General features: G+C 44.1%; 1 protein-coding gene across 1 annotated transcript; it reads right to left on the bottom strand.

Annotated features, from left to right (window-relative positions):
• Window positions 1-4837: 4837 nt before the first annotated feature.
• On the bottom strand, window positions 4838-8617 carry Ppp1r3e (protein phosphatase 1 regulatory subunit 3E). Its single transcript, XM_048798818.1, is given in 4 exon segments — window positions 4838-5519; window positions 7162-7622; window positions 7924-8201; window positions 8204-8617. Coding segments are annotated over 3 exon segments (837 nt in total). The 5' UTR covers window positions 8340-8617; the 3' UTR covers window positions 4838-5519; window positions 7162-7199.
• Window positions 8618-12826: the final 4209 nt, after the last annotated feature.

The following is a 12826-nucleotide window of genomic DNA, read 5'->3' as shown; positions in this document are numbered from 1 at the left end:
TAGAGTGCCCCTGGGTTCAATCCCCAGTGCTGGAAAAAAAAATTTAAAAACAACAAAAACCCCACAAAGTGTGCTAAGAAGACTGAATTTTCTTTTTTCCTTTTTTTTCCCTTCCCAATACTGGGGAGTTACCTAGGGACTTCTGCATGCTAGGCAAATACTGTACCTCTGAGTTACAGCCCCAATCCTTTTTATTTTACTTATTTTTGTTGTACTAGTGATTAAACCCAGGGACACTCTACTACTAATGTGCTACACTCACAGCTCTTTCCCTTTTTTTTTGACAGGGCCTTGCTAAATTGTCCAGGATGACCTCGAATTTTCAATCCTCCTGCCTCAGCTTCCCAAGTAGCTGGGATTACAGGCATATGCCACTGCACCTAGCTTCTTTATAGGAAACTTTATATAATAATGATATGAGCTGGGCACATAACCTGTAAGTGGCACATACCTGTAATCCCAGTGGCTTGGGAGGCTGAGGCAGAAGGATTTCAAGCCTTAGCAATTTAGCGAGGCCCTAAGCAACTCAATGAGACCCTGTCTCTAAATAACATACAAATAAGGGTTGGGGATGTGGTTCAATGTCCCTGGGTTCATTCCCCAGAATCGGATTAAAAAAAAAAAAAAAAAAGATTTGAAAAGGCTATTAAAGAGTGTGTATCTCAAAAAAAGAATTATAGAAAAAATTGTATAGGTTTGCCAGGCAGATAATTTTTTGGCAGATTTTTAAAAATTCCAATTTCTTGAGATCTTTTCTCATTTAAAAAATACTCACACAAGTCTTTTTTAAATTAGAAATTTGTGATTTTGTATTTACTTTTTCTTAAAAGGGGCTCCAAAAAAATTGTATCCTCAGGCATCCAGAAAACTGAAATCTATCCCTGGTACTATCCAAATGGATATGGTGAGTTTCTATCCCAATTAGGGGAACTGTGCTCCAGCATTCTGTATCTTGACTTCTAGAAAATACTAAAGTAACATGTTACAGGAAGCAAGAGGGCTAACTAGACAGAAGTATGAGTATTAAGAATTTGGGGTATGGGCTGGGGTTGTGGCTCAGTGGTAGAGTGCTTGCCTAGTGCGTGCGAGGCCCTGGGTTCGATCCTCAGCACCATATAAAAATAAATAAATGAAAAACAAAGGTATTGTGTACAACTAAAAGAAATTTAAAAAAAAAAGAATTTGGGGTAGACTTAGATTAGCAAGGGCTGCATTGAAGTTGTTTGTGAAAGAAAGGGTTCAGACAAATCTATTGCTAAATTAGGATGTCAGACATCTGGAAAAGAGGTCAGGGCCACAGAGCCCCTAGGCAATAGGTTATGGAGAGAACCCCTGAACAGCTCCACACTCACCTCTCCTTGGGTGCCTGCTCCTCATGCTAACTCTTCCCTTCAACATATCTGGTTTCACTTACAATACCCAAGAAAGAGTAGGTCTCTGCAGTGACATCACAACTTGGCCATTATGATGTAATGAGGAGGCATCTGATTATGCTCCAGCTGGTGCTTCCCTATGAGGAACATTGTTGTCTCATTACCTTGTGAGTAACTGGATTCTTCCATCATTCAGGTGATGTGGGAGTCAATCCTGTTAGAACTTGATCTTTTGTGCAAGTACTTTGATATTTATTTTTATCATTCTATTATGGGTCAGACAGAGGTTCTTGCTTTTCTACATATTTCTCATCCTTTATTTTTGGGTTGCCCTTGATAAGCAAAGGGATTTAATCTCCCCTTTCAATATTTAAGGAGCAGAATACAACACAGATGGCTTCTTAAGGAAGAAGATCCCCAACTCAATAGGAAATAGGGCTTTTCCCAATCTGTTCCCTTTAAACGCACCAGCAGCTGGTGCTGGGTGTCAGCTAGGCCCTGGTGACTTTCTCACCATGCCAAATGGTGGTGGGATCCTGTTGGGCTATCTTATACCAGGGCTGCCCAACTCCTCCATATCTCCTTCCCATACAACTTATACAGAGCCTATTCTCCAGCAGAATAGGAATAGGAATTTTAAGAAATGAAATGACTTTTAAGAAATGAAAGTAATTTGGAGGGGGTTTTCAGGGAGGGAATCTTGTTCTGAATCCCTTGCTATCTCAGTCCAAAACAAAAAATACTTCCAAGTACCTCATATTTTATTTTCAGATTTCAACTTTATTTCAAATATGAAGTTTTGTACCCAGAAGGAATGGCAACTGCATGAGGAATTTGAAATGAGGCACAATACTACTGGAATGGGTTTGGGGGAAACTCTGAGAGGACCTGGTGAGAACATTAGTTTTGGGGGGATTTGCATAGCAAATTTTCATTCTTTCCCTGGGTTTGCTATTCAATAGGTGGACTATTCAGTCTCAAGGTCAGTGCTCTTTGGCAGTATCTCCAAAAGAATTCCCAAAGTTGGGAAACAATCCTTTGTTTTTCTTTATGCTTGGAAGAGGAAGGGAATGGAAACTAGTAGGAAAAAAAATAAAACATTGTTATCTCTTATGAAAAATCTTGGGGCTGTTCCTCAGTCAGGGTGTGTGTGTGTATGTATGTGTGTGTGTGTGTGTGTATACACACACACATATACATATACATACGTATTATTTTTTGAGACAGGGTTTCACTAAGTAGCTTAGGGCCTTCTCAGTTGTTGAGACTGGTTTTGAACTTGTGATCCTCCTGCCTCAGCATTCCGAGCTGCTAGGATGTGTACCACCGCAGGTGTGTGCCACCACACCTAACTCAGCCTGGTAATATAATATAGTCAGGAAGCTGAGTTAAGCCCATTTTCAGTCACACAAATTATCTGATCCTGATGAGGTTAGTTCTCATCTCTGGACCTGTGTGCTCCTCTGTAAAGAAGCCTCAACCTAATGGTTTCTAAGATAAGCCTTTCAGGTCTCTGATGTTATAACCTGTATTAACAAGATCCAAAGGAACTCCAGAGAAACACAGGAGTTAGAAGCAAGGAAATGTGGGAATTAGACTTTCACAACTCTATGAAAAAAGTTGATCAGATAGGGCTTATTATGTAGAGAAGTGATGAACTACAATCATAAAGAGAAACAAAGGAACAGAAGAAGGCTATAGGACAAGTGTAGGACAATTTCTGAGTTCTGGATGAGAAAAGAGACACAGTGTTCCTTCCTAGAGGGTTGCTTAAGGATCAACTCCCTGACTTCTCTTGTGGCTCTTCCTAGTTCATGGCTACCATGTTATATTCCAAATTGTTCCTATTCATAAACCATCAGTTTTTAGAGTCTTCACCATAATTGCTTAATGCATAACATATAATAGGGCCCCTGCCCCATGAAAGATTCAGTCAAACTTTCCCATGTCACTAGCTAGGAAAAGTCACAGGTTGCAGCAGTCTAGGTGTACCCTTCTGTGCTTACCCTCCTGTGTAAGAAATATGGATGGGACTTGATGGAAAGGGGATATGGCCTAATATTGGTAGCTCAACCCAAGGTGAGGAAAAGCCAGGCTACAGGGACATATCCTGGAGCAGTAGTACATACCAAAAGCATCTGGGTAGGAAATCTCTTCAGAGAATCTCAAAAGGACCAGGCATACAAAAGTCTCTCAAGGTATTTGTTTCTTCCCTATTTTACAAGGCTTGGTGGTACTGTTAGTTGTTTAAGTCCACATTTAAAATATGAAGCACCCATTATGCATGTGTGCAAGGAGGCTCAGCCCAGGCCCCCATCTTGGGGCAACAATGGGGAAAACTGTCAGCTTACTCCCAAGCCCTGCAACAGTTTAATATGGGAAGAACTGGAAGATTCTCATTATTCTTTTTTTTTTTTTTTTCGTTGTGGTGCTGGGGATTGAACCCAGGGCCTTGGTGCATGTGAGGCAAGCACTCTACCGACTGAGTTATATCTCCAGCTCCAGATTCACATGTTATTCTATAAAGCTGAGAACAGGACTATGACTGAGCCACTAATTCTTTCAGAGAAAGAGCTCAGGGGATTAGGATTATCCCTAGTTCCTTTTCTCTGATCAGAGTTGGCATTTTATCCACTTAGTAATACTAGAGATCCCAGTGAGCCCTGGCCCACACCCTAGCTAAGGACCTTTCTAATGGAAACACCAGGGAATTGACCTTCAAGGATAGTGGGAAAGGAGAGGTGGTGGCACATTAACAAGTATGGAGGATTGGCGACAGCCAATGTACAAGAGAATCCCAATGTACAGAAAGGCTGGAGTATGAACAGGTTTCCAACTTTTCTAGCACACAGATGGATGGGCCCTTGTTGATCCTGCAGATCTGGCATAGGAGATAGCAGCAAATTCCTGGGAGGAACAGATGAAGCCTAGGGCTCTTAATATCTTCTCCAAGTCAGTTCAGGGAAATGGGAAGATGGGAAAGCAGAGCACAATCAGGAATTATGCTTTTTTCTTATTAAGAGATGACATAGCAATATTTTTAATTTTGTCATTTTTAAAGAATAAGAATGCAGGGAACGGGTTGTGGCTCAGTGGTAGAGCACTTGCCTAGCATGCATGAGGCACTGGGTTCATCCCCAGCACCACATAAAAACTACAACTAAAAAAAAAAATAAGAATGCAATATCATGGTTATGCACATGGGCTCTGCAGATTTCTTGGGTTCACAATTCATGTACTAGCTGTCTGTTTTTTTTTTTTTTTTTTGTACTAGGGATTGAATCCAGGAGCACTTTACCACTGATCTATATCCCCTGTCCTTTTTATTTTAAAACAGGGTCTCATTAAATTTCAGAGGCTAGCCTTGAATGTGCAATCCTCCTGTTTCAGCCTCCTGAGTCACTGGGATTATGGAGTGTGCCACTGCACCCTGCATAGCTGTGAGATCTTGAACAAGACTAGAGTTTCTCCAGGGCTTATCTTTAATAGAAGAGGAATAATGATACTGATACTCAGGATTATTTTGAGCATGCACATAAAACAGATTTTAGCAGATAAATGTTAAGAAAATGGGCTATTACTACTATTAATATGATATAACGGTAACACATACAAGTCAGGCAAGACATTATTAGAAAATGAACCTCAACCCAGACTTCCTGGGTTCTCACTGATGATTAAACCGTGCACTGCTTGGTGACTTCCAGTAATTTCTTTCTTCACTTTGCTGGAACTCTGACCTGAGGTTGACCTACAAGATACATGAAATTCTTTTTTTCCCCACAAGATTATGATGATTTGCTTGAGTAAAGATCCAGAGTTCCTTTCTTGCCTCAAAGGATTAAGGCTGTGAACAGTAAAAGCATTTAAACAAATCCCATATTTTATTCTGAATACATGTGTGGGCACATGTACATGCCCCCTTCACTCAGAGTCACAGAATAAGGGGAGACAGAAGTTTTTGAAAAATTAGTAATGAAAAAGGATGTGGGAAGCTGGTTACCTTAAAGCTCCTTGTTCATCTGTAACAACAGGAACTGCTTCTTTCCCCTTTTCTCCCTTTAGAAGACTGTCAAGAAGGAGCCTGAGGGAGGAAGGTGGATCAACCATGGTCTTGGAGAAAAGGAAGTAGACTCTCTACCCCTTCTGGAGGAAGAAGGAATAGCAGAGATCAACTAAGAATGAAGAGGGAAAGGGAGAAAATATAGGTAAATGACCTAGAATAAAAGTAAATACCTTACATGTTCAAAGAAAAAAAAAGTGATGAAAAGGGAGAGGAACAAGAAAAAAAGCAAAAAGCAAAGAGGTTAGGTATAGGGTAAGAGGAAAGGAAACTAAGCAACCAGGAAAGAAATAACTCCCATGTTAAGGTTAACCAAGAGAGACATGAATGGGAATGGGTAGAAGAGTCAGCTTTCCCATTTCACTGACTCAGAATATTGGATAAGACTGCCATTTTCTGGTGTCATTTGTCAAGTTGCTCTCATTCTTGATGTTTTCCATTCTTTATTCTCAAGAGAGATCCTGGCATTGTTTCCTTTCATTTGGGGGCTCTCAATCATATTCCCAACTCAGATATACCTCCCCAAAGCTGTCTCAGAGCATTCAGGCTGGAAATCTCTGGAGGCAAGAGCAAAAAGCAAGGGGCAGTAGATGTGCCATGGTTGGGAAGACGCTACGGGGTGATTGTGGAATACTTTCTGGGTTCTGAAACATTCTTGCCCAAAACTGGAGGACCCCTCCTCAGCCACAACCATAAGCTCAGGGTTTGTCTCCTGAACTATAGTAAAAGGTTGAAAAATGTGGCTTCTAATCTACACTATACAATGCAGATGATAAAATGTCAAACAAAATGGAGCTGTAAAAGAACTACATAAACCAAATCCAATTTCCCAAGAAGCAAAGTGGGGCCCAAAGAAGTACAACTTGCTTAAAGTTGTACAGCCAGTCAGTGACTTCTTTTTCTTCTAAACCAGAAGCAACAAATCAGAATAGTGATTTTTTGATTCACTGTTCCTTGACAACAGTCCATAAAGTGCTTAGAGGTTATTAAAAGGTACCCAGAAATATAAGGCTGACATTTTTCTGGAAGCCCCTAAGTAAATCAACACCTTAGGTGCCCCATTATTGGGCTACAAGGACAGGCTGGGGTTGCTTTTGCCTCGATTATAATCCGGAACTTGCCTGGAGGACGGAGAAAATAGTTCTACCTGTCATCATTCCCCAGCCAATACATGAAAATTTTAGGGAGGAACTGTCGGGTGATAAGGGAATCCTGTCATGCCAGGGTCCAGAAGGAGCAATGGCCAAGTTCCTAGGATTAAGCAAGGCAATTATAGCTGAGATAAAACTAGGATGGGCAAACTGAGGGACCTGAGGTGGCAAAGGCCAAAAAACGGAAATAAACCAGCAATCCCTTGACTTCAAATGGGATGGATTATTTCACACGTCACACCTCCTCAATCCATAATGCCTGCTCAAACCCAAAGACTTTCCTAACATTTGACTGCCTAGGCCTGCAACTCACTCTCTCCCAGTGACCATTCAGCAAAGAGACTACCATCATCCCCCTTCTTTAGCTTTCTTCTAATCCCTCTGGTTTCCTTTCTCCCTTGCCTTGGGTTCTTTTCACTCACATCCAGCCAGCATTTTCCACCTCGAGTTCCCCAAACCTTGTTGATTTCTCCCACCTTCCTCGCCCTCCCCCACCTGACTGGGACCTCTCCCGGTCAATCTAAGTTTCTCCCACTCCTCCCACCACATTGGTTTTCCCCTGCCCCCCAGGTGCCTTAGTTTTTTTCTGCCACGGGCTGCGGACGTCTTGTCTTAGATAAAGTGGATCCAGCCCTGGGGCTCCGGGGCTCCGGCACTGCCCGGATGCTCGGGCCCACGCAGAGCATAGTCACGGCCGCCGTTGTTGTCCCAGAACTCGCGACCGGTCACACGGTAGCGTAGGGCGAAGAGCAGGGCGCCCCCAATGGGCGGCGCTGGAAGACGGAAGGCGAAACGATCTGCTCGCGGAGGGGGCGGGGCCGGGCCGGCGTAAGCGGCGAGCGCTTCGCGGTGGCTTCTCCAGCCGTCGGCGCTCCAGCGCACGCTAACGCGCTTCTCGTAGGCCAGGTCCAGCACGCGCGCGCTCCCAGCCACGCCCAGTGGGCCCGCCTCAGCGCGCTCCAAGCAGATGCGCTGCGCCTGTAAGCGGGCGGCGAAGCCGGGCTCGCTGGCCGGCTCTAGGGCTGCGCGCGCCTCCTGTGGGAGTGGAAAAAAAGGACAGGGAGGAGGGAGCACGGGGCGGGGAGTGGGAAGAGAAGGAGGCGGGGTCAGAGCGGGACACTGGACCAATCAGAGGCCGACGCGACGTCCGGGACAGCAGAGTGGGGCCCAGCTGAAGAGTGGCCTAGAGTCCTAAGCGAATGGACCTCAAAAGGGCTAAACAGGCGCAAGCCTATGGTTGGGGATGGGTGTGTTCCTTGACAAATCCACTCTCGTACGACCGCCGCGGCCGATAGGGACAGGTCCCGGGGAGTGGGGACGTGCCCCGGCCGCCTACCTGGAGGCTTCGGGAGCGCGGCTGACAAGGCGCGAAGTGGCGGAGGGCGTCTCTTTGCAGCTGGATCTGCACGTGGCGGGGTACCCGGGGCAGCTCTCCGGGGCGGAAGCGGCGCACCGCGGCCAGCTCCAGCCCCAGCGCGTCAGCGAAACGCACTCTCTTGCGGGTGTCCGGGCTTCGGCTGCGGGGTGCCCGGGCCCCGCCGCCTCCGGCGGGTGCGGAACGGGCCCGGCGACCCCGACTCGGAGCGTGAGCGCGGGATCGGGCCCCCAGACGCGTCCGCCCTCGGCTGGCTCCTCCTCCGGCTCCTCCTCGAGGCTGGGCCGCTGGCTGCGGTAGTAGGCGCGCTCGGTCAGCGCAGCTATAAAGCTCAGGTTGCGGGGTATGTCGGTGCGGGGGGGCCGCTCGCCGGACATGTTATCTCCCGCACCAGCGGGGCTGGTCTGCAGCACCCCGGGGCTGCCCTCCCTTTCTTTTGCCCGCTTGCCCTGCGTCCTCACAGAAGTCACCTGGGCCCACTTCAGATTCCCCTAGCCGTTGCGTACTCTCCTTGCTGTCACCTCCGGGATCCTCCACCTCCCGTTGCTCTGCATGGTCTCCGTAACCACCTTTCCCTCTCTCTGACCGTCAGCTCCCAGGGTTTTGGACTGTCACATCCTTCCTCCTATGAGATGTGTGCTCTGAGCGTGCGCTCCACGACGCTCACCCTTGGGTTCTGCGGGCCTCAGTCCCGGACCCCGCCCCCGCCCCCAACCCTCTGACAGGTGGCTTGGTATCAGTCTTAACTGCTGCACCAGGGGGCGGGGACTCCATCCTTTTGATCCCAAGTGAAGCCACCAAGCCCCTTAAAAAAAAAAAATCCTCAACCTTTCTGGCACGGAAAGGGTTAATACAGGAACGAAAAGGTAACCTTTCATTATTTTGAAGGTTCAAAACACCCAGAGTGTGACTGTCTTCAGGTCTCACTTTTTTTTCTTTTGCCCAGGCGTGGGAGGGGGGTGACAGTGGGTGCAAAGGAGGGAAAATCATGAACACTAGATAGAATTTCAAATAGAGGGTATGACATTGCACTCAAAAGGATTGGTGGTTGACCCAGTGGAAAGAGGCTGGAACTGAGCAGTGGGAAAAACCTACAGCCTAGTCCCAGGTCTGGGACTGTTTAGCTTTGTGACCTTGAGCAAGACACAACTTCTCTGAACCTCTGTTTTTCACCTCTGAAAAAGTGGGTTAAAATTCTGATTTTCTAAAATTTGTTTTGATACTAGGGTTTCAACCTAGTATCGAGCCATTCCCCCCAGCACTTATTTTTAATTTTGAGAAAGAGTCTCATTAAGTTTCTGAGGGCCTTACTAAATTACTGAGGCTGGTCTCAAACTTATGATCCTCCTGTCTCAGCTAAGTCACTAGGATTACAGGCTTACACCACCACACTTAGCTTAGAGTTCTGATCTCTAACCCAACTGTAAACTCTTTGAGGAAACACACTGTATGATTTATGATCAGTTTAGCACATGGTAAGTCATCAAAGTATTAAATGAGTGAGCACAGAATAACTCTTGGAGCTGGGACTGTAGGGTTCTAGTTCCAGTGGGAGCTCACTGGACTGAAGGTTGTAGGATTGGCTTTTTCTCCTTTTATTCTCCCCTATGTTAGTGAAAAAAAACATGTGAAGTGTATTTATTTATTTTTTTCTAACTTCCCTACTGATCTTATGTAGCACGATGTGCTATGTACTGTTTTGAGAGTTTTACAAATATTAACTTACAAAATACAATCATCATAGGAATAGGGAGTACTATTAGGCCTATTTTACAGGTAAGTTTATCAAGGGAGAGAAGGGTTAGGACCCTTCCCCAAGGACACAGAGTTAATAATTGGGGATCTGGAATTGGAACCTCAGCAGTCCATTTCTAGAATTCACTTTCTTTCCATTTTGTTATACAAAATTGAAACATTTAATGATAATGTTAACATCTTTAGAATATTAAAATAGGAAATGTTAGAGTGGAAATAAAATATCTAAATTTAGAACAGCAGGTAGTTTGAAAAATTACAACCCCTAGGTTGGAAATAAACAGTGAAACATGCTATCTTACTATCTACAATTCATGCCTGTTGCATTTTCACACCAGTATCATCCATAGTAATGCTATCTAGTCAGAACTTGTTTTTAAAACCATATTGAGTTTTATGTTCTTATTTTACACATACATATTAAATCTATGAACATATTTTCTTCATATCTTATGATGTAAAATAATCATATGCTAATTAAGGTTACAGTCAAGCAGTATAAAAGGATTTTCCTTGCTTTGGTAAAACAATGTGTCATTGAAGTAAAATAGATGAAGGTCAGCCTTTGTGACCTCAGGTTTTTCTGGCAAAGGCTTTGTTGCTTTGTGCTATACCTTGGCTCTGCAGTGTCGATCTGAGAAGATACTTGAGATACATAGCTTTGGACTGGGTATAAGTTATAGCTCTGTTTTGCTGGTAGCTCAGACTGACACTGAATCTTTATTCCAAATCAAATATCTTTTTCCTTCTTTCCTTTCTTTCTTTGTGTGTGTTGTACTGTGGACTGAATCCAGAACCTTGTACTAGTAGGCAAGTGCTCTATCACTGAGCTTATATCCCCAGACCTTTTTATTTTATTTTAAGACAGGTTCTCTCTGAGTTGCCAAGGCTGATCTCCAACTTGTGAGATCTCCTGCCTCCTACTCCCAAGTGGATAGGATTACAGGCATGCATCACTGTGTCCTGCTCAGTTTTTCTTTCTTATGCAGCTACTGCAGCAGTCTTCAAATGTCTGGCTGGGACTATTCAATAATTGGCCAGAGGTGTCAATTGATTCATTCAGTCAACGTTTACTGGAGGCCTATTTGGCCACAAGGACACAAAAGTGAATAAACGTCAGTAGTTCTAGCTCTTGAGGCTTATAAATAAAAAAGGCAAATATATTTGGACACTTAAGACATTTACTTGAAATTAAAAACTGGTGATTTATCACAAGTAATTGTCTTAGAAGAAACCAGGATTGCAAATAGAGGACTTAACTAGGTTAGCCTGAAAAGAGGTGGGCAGTCTTCCTGGTGGCAGCTAGAAGAATCAGCTCAAGAGCAAAGAAGAAAGGAGCATGGTTGAAAGAGAAAGCTATAAAGAAGTGGATTTGGTTGTACATTCAGAATGGAATAGAGAATTAAGTGTGGTACCAGCCATGGTAGTGCATACCACTAATCCTAGCTATTTGAGTAGTTGAAGCAGAAGGACTGCAAGCTTGAGGCCAGCCTCCACAAAAGGAAAAACAAAGAGAATTGAGTGTGGTCTTGTAAATAGTGTGGATTCTGTCAGAATAACATTGACTACTTGAAAGGGAAGAGATGATCTTGAGGTCAGACAGATTTAGGTTAAGTGGCAGTTTCTTTCCTTATTAGTATATGGCTTTGGGCAAATTACTCAACCTTTCCAAGCTTCAATTTCCTCATCTGTAGAAAGGATAAAATAGCATAAGGGTTGATGTGAGGATAATTTTTATTTTATTTATTTATTTATTTATTTATTTTTGTGCTCCTGGGCACTGAACCTAGAGCCTACAAGCAGTGTACCATAGAGCTATATCTCCAACCTTTTTTTTTTTTTTTTTTTTTTTTTAATTTTGAGACAGGATCTCACTTAAATCGCCTAGGCTTTCCCTTGAAATTGCAGTCTTCCTGCCTTAGCCTCCCAAGTAGCTGGGATCACAAGCATGTATCACAGCACCTGATTAGAATAAACTATTACACATATAAAGAAAGCACTGAGCACCTGGTAAGCCCTTACAATATGTTAGTTACTATTATTGTTATACAGAGGACTTTGCTTCTTTCTTGACCTAAGAACAGGTGAGAGCATCAAGGATTGGATTGGAGGTAGATGCAAAGGGTGTGGATTCTGTCAGAATAAATGGAAAAGAACCAAAGGAAAGTAGAATTGGACTGCCACTTTCTGGCCTTTGGCTGGGGCTCTCTCCAAATGGAGTTGTGGAATTGTCAACTCCAAGAGCCTTGGGTGGCCTTGGAGTCGAAAGCTTGTGAGCGCCCTCATGTAGATCATTTGTGGTGAAACTGCTTCATGTCTTGTGAACTGCCCTTTATAAATGTATTGCCATTTATAAATAATATACATATATGTAATCTAGAAAGATAAACATTAACCTTATCATTGGCAATCTACAGTGAGGGAGGTGGAATTGGACAGGTACATGTGTGTGTGTATAGCTGAGTACTTGTATTTGATTACTCTCTATCTCTCTATTGTTTGATTTTTTTTTTCCCCATGAGAATGGGTTCATGTGCTGGATAAAAAAAAAAAAGATTAAAAGGAAATCAATCTGATAACAAAAGAAGATGAAGAAAAGTACCTTTAGAAACTGCTTGGAATTTAAGTCCTGCCTGCCTGATGCCTGATTAAAGCCTCAGCCCTGGAAGAGACCACCAGATTAAAGGCCCTGGGGAAAAAGGGATTGGAAAGTTTTGGTATCCTTGTGGTATTTGCTAGTCCCATAAGGGCAAGGCACCTGGCAGGAAGTTTCCAGTATAATGGGAACTGCTCCTCTTTTTAAGGCATACAATCCAGGGCTAGAACAATTCAACAAGTGCATGGAATATCAGAGACCTTCTAGAAATGCTGAATTTGTACCACGATGTTCTGAGGTCCAGGGTAATTCTCTGGGCAGTCTCAAGGCTTAGCAGCTCAGCTCAGTCCAGCCCATGGTGTCTCTGCCTTCAATGGCCCTCTCTTTCAGAGTTGTGGCCTTCCCAGGCCTGTGTGCGGCCCCGCCCCTCTCTCTGGACGCATCTCTGGGCCCCATCATCACCCGGCGCCAGGCCCTCCCTCCTGCCCCCCCCGTTCTCCTCCCTCCTTCCTT

Source organism: Marmota marmota, unplaced genomic scaffold, assembly GCF_001458135.2.
Source record: "Marmota marmota marmota unplaced genomic scaffold, marMar, whole genome shotgun sequence".
Lineage (NCBI taxonomy): Eukaryota > Metazoa > Chordata > Mammalia > Rodentia > Sciuridae > Marmota > Marmota marmota.
The sequence above is the reverse complement of the archived record's forward strand: the minus strand, read 5'-3'. Positions and strand labels throughout refer to the sequence as shown.